Raw genomic sequence first — 8,045 nt, forward strand, 5'->3', positions numbered from 1 at the left:
AACCCTAGGTCAGATCCCATCGACTCCCCCCATCGCACCCCTCCTGTCCTCGCAGCCGCCGCCACCTCCTCCCTCGATCCAGTCCTCTCCCCGGCCTCCTTTCCCCGATCCAGTTCTCTCCCCGCCGCTCCCACCCACCGCCGACCTCGCAGCCCTCCTCACCACCGCCGCCGACCTCGTCCCTCCCTCCCCTCACCATCTCTCCCTACCCTATGCCCCAGATCAAGTTGAGCAGGTCGACCAATGCGCTAGGGTTCCGTTTGGTCAGCTCTGCGCCGGCTCTCCGGTTGGCCGCCCGCCCGACGATGGATCTCCTGCCGCTCTCCCACCAGGCGCTCTTCGCGGCCGTCCGATCCTCGGACGCCGAGGCCGTGCGCCGCCTCCTGGCCGTCGCCGAGGAGTCCGCGCTCTACGTCGCGGCGGAGGCCAGCGCAGTCGAGGTCGTGCACCTCCTCCTCCCGCTCTACGACCTCGAGGCCGCCAAGCTCCGCTCCCGCCTCGACCTCGACGCCTTCCACGTCGCCGCCAAGCAAGGGCACACCAGTGAGCCCCTCTTCTCGCTCGATTAGTAGCTCGGGGTCTTCTTCAAGTTCGCCTGCGGGGTGAGTTGCCCGAGCATTGTCCCGCCCGTGCTAGCTGCATGTTTAAACTTCGCAGTAGGTTCTCTCCGTAGCATTATCCGATGCAGGATATGTCATCCGTACGCGCTGTGCTTTGATCTGCTTGGTTCTAGCAGTTACGTTGTTTTCGAGTGGATTTAGGCACTGCTTGTTAGATCCAGTGCTTTGGATTCCCCAGTCGCGTCAGGCGATGGGTTGCATGCTGATGATTACTGCTAGGTCCATGCTAGTGATTATTTTGTATGGATGATGATACTGGCGTTCCTTCTTTTTTTGCAAGTACTTTTTGGGCAAGTCGATAGACTCCGTTGCTCCATCTGTACATAATTCTGTTTGTGTTCGTTGCAGTGGTAATTATGGCTTCAATAGTTATTGAAGATTGCACCTGTAAATCTAGATCTACTTGGATCCTGGTGGCTTCTTTTGCCAAGCAATATCATGTGCTTATTAGTTGCAAGCTGTATTGGTTTGCTCTACTGCCATGTTAATTCTTTGTTTCCCCTTTGTGTTAACCACCTTGTGTTGTTGTACAGAAACTTTATTGAGAAATTGTCAGTTAACAGTATTTTTCTTCTAGGCCATCGGGGGATCTCTGGCGGCAGCACAAGGAGCAGAGCAGCGGAACAGCAGCACTGGCACGGGCTTATATATTGTTGGCTTGTAGCATAAACTGTTGGAACGATAGCATAAATTGTTCAGCGTCTTGACGCACTAATGCAATCGTACTGACAATTGGTAGTAACCAAAATCGTATAAAGGCAGTCTGGTCTCTCTTTAAATTATATTTCATAAACTATATTGAACCACTACAGCTGCTATAGATTTGAGATTCACATCTTTTTACATTGCCTGCTCTAGGAAGTTACTGTCGTGTAGTTAGTCTTCTTGCACTGCATTTGTACAATTGTATATTCTTGCCACTACTAGGTGATTCCTTGAATTATCCAGTCTGTTGTAACATACCAGTTTGATGGAATGCCTATGGTCTAAGGAGATAAACATTGGTATCCAGAATAGATCTACCTAAACCAACAGGCACAAAACATGCATATCCCTTTAATCTGCATTAGTGCGTCTAAGTGGTTAGTGTATTGTAAGCTCCATCCATGGAGCAGTGAAATAAGCTGACGCTGTATAACGTGCAGCTAGCTTGCTGTTTAGACATTTTCCCGTTTTTAAGTATTACTTTTCTCTACATCTTTGAATTGGATCGTCGATCTTTCCTGGAGTCGATTTTGCACTAGAGCTTCTAAAACTAACCAGTCCAGGGAAGAACTTCTTTCTTATCTTCATACATTCTGGACCTTTTCACTACCCTCAATTCAGTTTCTACAACATGACAATTTTAAAAATGCTAGTCGAGCAATCTTTTAGAAAGCATAATGCTAGTGGGATCTACTCGGTTCATGCTTACTTTTGTCTGCATGACAGTCCTATACGAAGTGCAATTTTGTACTGCTTTCTTCAAGGTTTAGGGTCCAGGCATATGGCTCACTGTTCGTACTGTCCCAATGCAGCAGCTTCAGCTTCGCCTGCTAGTCGTCTGTGCCGGATGCCGCGCCCGGGGCTGCTGGTGGCCTCGAGGACGACGCCCAGGCTAAGGCATACGAGGGCGCACCACCACCGTATGACAGGACCAAGCGCATGGTCATCCCCGACACGCTGAAGTACGTCAGCGTTGTACTGCCTTCTAGATCTTGGCGTGTGTCTTGTATGTGTGTTTGATGTTGACGTTGCTTGTGGTTTTGCAGGGTTCTGAGGCTGCAGCCTGCGCACAGGTACTGCCTCCTCGGCCAGCTCTCCAAGGAGGTCAGATGGAACTACGCTGACACCATCAGGGTAAGCTATTTCATTGTGTTGTTTCTTCAGTGCTCACTAGTTGCTAGTGTTCGACTGCTACCAGTGGGTTAAGATTAGTCTTTTATAATTGTTTTCTAGAGGATGAGTTACTGGGGCTGTTCAGGCCATGACTCGAAATTGTAATTGTTTTCTTGAGGATGGGCAATCTTGTATAGCTGAAAGTGATACATTCTTTGAAAACTCAGCTTCTACTATTCACCTTGTAGATCTTTTATTCTGCAACATATTTGGTTTTGTCTGATTAAAAAATTGGTCATGCTCACGAGCAGTATATATGCACTTGGTTGGTTCACTGTTGGCAGTTTAGCTACACAAACTGACTGACATTGCACAATAAAATGTAGCAGATTTGCTAGCAATCCTTCTTTCTCTCGTATAGAAGTACATGCTATCTAACGTGAGCAAAATCATTGCGTAACTACAGGTACATCATATGACTAATTTACACAGAATACTGATACTCGACCCCATGCATTCAGTTTCAGAACTTGAAACTAATTAACCTGTGGAAACTAACCTGACTAGTAGCTTCTCTGGCTTCCAGTTTACAACTTCCAGGATATCAATCATTCATTCTCAAGTTGCTGCTGGCAGCTACAAGTCGCCCTTTTCTGGAATTTTCATGTTCTTTTTTTGTGCGTATATGCCTTCCTCTTTGATTTCGAGCTTGTGATTGAGGTCAATTGATGGTGGTGGTTGTGCGATGCAGATGTTCGGGATGGCGGAGAAGGAGATGGAGTACCGGGTCGAGCTTTTCAACCGGTGAGTGATGAGCCTTCTAGCTGCTGTACTACCACCAGTCCACCACCTGGGTGGGGCTTGTGAGATCAGATCGCTTGTGAGATCATATAGCTGGTTGATGCAATGAATTGTGGTTATTGCAGGCAAATTTTGGGCTGAGGAAAGAAGACGAGGAGCAACTTCTCTCTGGTCTGGTCGTTGGAACTTCAGGACAAGGTACGTAGCATCCCCATCTCCCTCCCTCTCTTTCTCTGCTTACAAATGCCGCTAAATTAAGGAATATTTGATGCAAATCCTGGCTGTGTAAGGAATTCAAGAGGGATTTGTATGAACAAGTCCAGTTTTTTTAGTTAGTACCAAACAGAGAAGATGCTGTCCAGATTGGCCAATTTTGCTGCTACCACATGGATTTGTATCTATGCAACCATCTTCCTACTGTTTGTGTTGTTTGGATTGCATGAAATTCAGCTTTGGGTGACCTGCACTTAGTTTAATTTCTTTGAATAATCAACCGTATTGTTTCTGTATTGTTTTGCTGCTATATTGTTTCTCACTCATGATTGATCTACTGCCAGGTGAAGGTTTTCAAATGTTGAAGGAGGAGGACAATAGGAACTTCTGGGATATCTTGTCATCTATTTTCTTTTCTTTGTTGTAGAATAGTTCTGTTTGGCACTTACTGGTTGGATGTAAAGATATGTACTGCTAGAATGAATGCATGTAACTATATTTTGGGCTCCTATAATATTTCATGTTGCTTTGAAAATGTATCGGAACTGGGCTAGGCCCAAGATAACTTGTAGTGTGATGTGTTGTAATGTCAATGGCATAATAAAAGAAGTTGGATTGGATCAATTATTTCGGCCCAGCCCAAGATATATTGAACAATTATTTTTGAGGGGAAAACTTGAGAGGCCTAGCAAAGAAATGGCCCAGAAAAAACAAGACCAAAAAAATCTGTCAAAAGGGATAGGCAAAGAAATTTAAAAGGCCGAATTACTGGGCTAGGCCCATGTAGCTAGTGAAAATTAACAGAAATAAATATATATTGAAAAGGCCGAATTGTTGGGCTAGGCCCATGTAGAAAATCGAATTGGACCGGGCTGAATCTTGTGCCACGTCAGATTGCCACGCTGGATGCCTACGTGGCCTGGGGAGGTTGCTAGTGACCAAAACGCCACAGTAGACGTATTTTGGTCATAAATGTTTGCGACCATTCCAGAAGAAAGGTCGCTATAGTCAGTTTACGACGCCCAGCTTTTGACCTTATGTTTTTGGTCACAAAAAGGTAATAAATGGAAATTTGTGACCTTTCAGTGACCAATAGTGGTGGTCATGAGTTGACATATTTCTTGTAGTGACTTGGCGTAGAACTGGTGTTCCCTGAGCTTAGCGAGCACCAAACGCAAGTGCTTGGCATGATCTCCCTTGTTCTTCGAAAAGACCAGAATGTCGTCGAGATAGACCAAAACGAAGTCATTGGTGTAGGCGTTGAAGATGAAGTTCATCATGCGAGAGAACGTCGGAGGAGCGTTGACGAGGCCAAAAGACATGACAGTGTATTCATATGAACCAAAGCTTGTCCTGAAAGCCGTCTTGGGAATATCTTGCTCACGGATTCGAATCTGATGATAACCCATACGGAGATCAAGCTTGGAGAATACTTGGGCACCTTTGAGTTGTTCGAACAGCTCGTTGATGTTGGGAAGTGGGTATTTGTTCTTGATGGTCTTCTTGTTCAATGGACGGTAATCAACACAAAGTCGGTCCGTTTCATCCTTCTTCTTCACAAAAAGAACACCACAACCCCACGGAGAAGAACTAGGCCGGATGAGACCCATTCGCTCTTGAACATCGAGTTGCTTCTTCAGCTCCTTCAACTCTTCAGGTTTGAGCTTGTACGGATGCTTGCAAACCGGTTCCGTGCCAGGCTCAAGATCGATGACGAATTCAACTGGCCGGTGCGGAGGCATTCCTGGAAGCTCTTCTGGGAAGACGTCTTGATATTTGCGAACGACTGGAACTTGCGAGATAGCATCCAGTTCACCCTTCTCATTGAGAGAAAACAGACGGATGGTATCATCACGAGTGGCAAAGACAATTACATCCTCAGACGAATGAGTCAATTGAATCTGCCTGGCTGCACAATCAAGATGCGCCTTGTGCTTAGAAAGCCAATCCATTCCGAGAATAAGATCAATATCCGAGTTACCAAGAACCACCAGAGAAGAAAGGAACTTGTAATCGCCCAACGTGATAGAGACATTCGGGACGCAATTGGTAGAAGTCATTTGCTTGCCCGGAGACACAATCTTCAACGGGACAGGAATCCTCTCGGTCACAAAATCATGCTTGGCAATAAATGGTGTTGAAATAAAAGAAAGCGATGCACCAGTGTCAAAAAGAACTTTTGTAGGAACATCGTTAATAGGAAGGTTACCCATGATGACATCTGGCGAGTCCTCTGCCTGAGCTGCATTCAGCAAGTTGACCTTGGCGTGCTTGGGGTTATGCTTGACCACAACTGTACTTGCCGATCTCAAAGGAGGAGGAGGGGGAGACGCCTCTGATTGAAGCATTTGTTGGCATAGTGACCCTTCTGTTGGCACTTGTTGCACGTGACCTCTGAAAGCGGACGGTGATACGGAGCACTCGAGCTTGGAGCTTGAGACGAAGTCTTGTTCTGAAAGCCAGGGTTGGGTGGGTGGGAAGATCCACTGCAACCTTTGCTCTTCTGCTGATACGGTTGACGGAATGGAGGAGGAGGAAGCCAATACTTCTGCTACTTGGCCACTTGAGTAGAGGAGGAAGGTGTAGCATCTCTGACTCGCTTCTTGGAAGCATCACACCTCAGTTGAGCGGCCTCTTGCTTCAATGCCATGTTGTAGAACTCATCGTACCTCAAGGGCTCAAAGAGGACAAGAGCTAGCTGAATTTCTTCTCTGAAACCACCCCTAAACTGGTATATCATGCTCTTCTCGTCAGGGACGTCCTTCTTAGCAAAGCGGGCGAGCTTCTGAAACAACTTGTTGTAGTCATAGACAGACAAAGAGCCTTGCTTCAGGTTGCGGAATTCCTCACGCTTGCTTTCAACCACGCTCTGAGGAATATGATGAGCTTTGAGGTCTTGACGGAATTCATCTCAGGTAACCGCACGGCCTCCTCTGGAATCCTTGTACTGCTGGAACCATTCTACAACTTGATCTTTGAGTTGGAAGGAAGCGAACTTGACGAAGTCCTCAGGCCTGACGTTACTGCACTCAAAATGCTTGCACAGATCCACGAGCCAATCGTCAGCATCAGTTGCCTCAACACAATTGCTGAAAGTCTTTGGCCCACTAGCAAGGAACTGGTTGAGTGTAGCAAAGTGATTCTGATTGTAGCCTTGGTTGCCTTGGTTCGCTTGATTGCGCTCTTGAAGAATTTGCATGATCAACTGTGTGTTTGCATTGGTTGCGGCCATCACAGCTTGCCATGCCTCCGGAGGAGGAGGAGGTGGTGGCGAATCCTGATTCTGATTGGTACTCTTAGCGGGAGCCATCCTGAAGAGGGTGACAACCGTTAGCACATTGACAGATAAATATTGAAGCTGAATCCAACGGAATGAAAATTGCAACATATAGTCTTCACAGCCGAACAAAATGAACGAATGCATTCCACTTGAAATGGTCACATATCCATAAATTGAGAAGCCATTAAAATTTAGGTAGAGAAATAAATCAACAAGGTACGGATCAAGAACGAATACTCGGTAAGAAATCCCAATCTCAAACCAAATATCCGTGGAAGAAGAACTAGAGCTACAAGAATTCCCACCTATGAAACTCCCGAACCTTTCCGGTTATGCAATCAGGTGTTGGGGATACAGGGAAGCATAATATCTCACCCAAATCTAGAAAATCCTACATCTAGCTTTATCCATCCTTCAACACATAACCAAGAAAAACTTCGGAAACCATCTACCTCAACCTTCGAAAAGCATCCATTATACAAGTTATGGCGATACTCCCGAACTCCCGCCCCAGTACTGGGTGGCGTTGAGGTTATCTCACCAACGAACTGCATAAAAGAGATTTTTGATGTCGGCGTACTAAACTCAGGTATTCCAGAACTGCAACGATAAAATTGTGACGACAACACCTCGGAGCTCAACTCCCCGGGACACTGCCACAACCCCTAAAGACAGGAGGCAGCAAGAACAATGTTCTCGTCACAAAACCATCGGAACGATTCCAAGATACCCGCGTGATCCTAATTTTTTTAGTGAAATTTGAGATGAGAAGAGTCAAAACTCTACGTCAGGATGCCTTACCAGAGCGATGAGGAGACTGGGAAGTAAAAAAATTCCTAACTCTCCGATATATAATTCCTAAATGACTCAAAACATTTTTCTAGACACAACTCGGCCGCTAATAACGATCAAGCAATGGGGGCTCCTAAGGTTGGGGAAGACTCTGATACCAACTTGTAACGCCCTCGATGCGGCTATAGCTCCCATGTGTCGAGGCACGACTTAGAAGCATAACCGCATTGAAAGCAATGTCGCAAGTTAGGCAATCATCACAACATCCCATGTAATATAGATAATAAAAGGGGAGATACATAGTTGGCTTACACTCGCCACGTCACACAAAGTACATAAATAGCATTAAAACATTCAAACACTCATGGCCCGACTACGGCGCCAAAATAAAAGATAACCCAACATGCGACACGGTCCCGATCACCCCAACTGGGCACCACTACTCATCATCAGGGAAAGACACGTAGTATCGGCGTGATTCCTCGTCGAACTCCCACTTGAGCTCAAGCGCGTCATCTGGA

The 8,045-nt window shown here is 46.2% G+C and overlaps 1 protein-coding gene across 1 annotated transcript; it reads left to right on the forward strand.

The window, feature by feature from the left end:
• Nucleotides 1-305: 305 nt before the first annotated feature.
• LOC125516749 (ankyrin repeat-containing protein At2g01680-like) lies at nucleotides 306-569 on the forward strand. The gene has a single exon (XM_048682072.1). It carries the CDS (start codon nucleotides 306-308, stop codon nucleotides 567-569), a length of 264 nt encoding a protein of 87 aa, XP_048538029.1.
• The last annotated feature ends 7,476 nt before the right edge of the window (nucleotides 570-8,045 follow it).

Source organism: Triticum urartu, chromosome 6 (genome assembly GCF_003073215.2).
Source record: "Triticum urartu cultivar G1812 chromosome 6, Tu2.1, whole genome shotgun sequence".
NCBI lineage: Eukaryota > Viridiplantae > Streptophyta > Magnoliopsida > Poales > Poaceae > Triticum > Triticum urartu.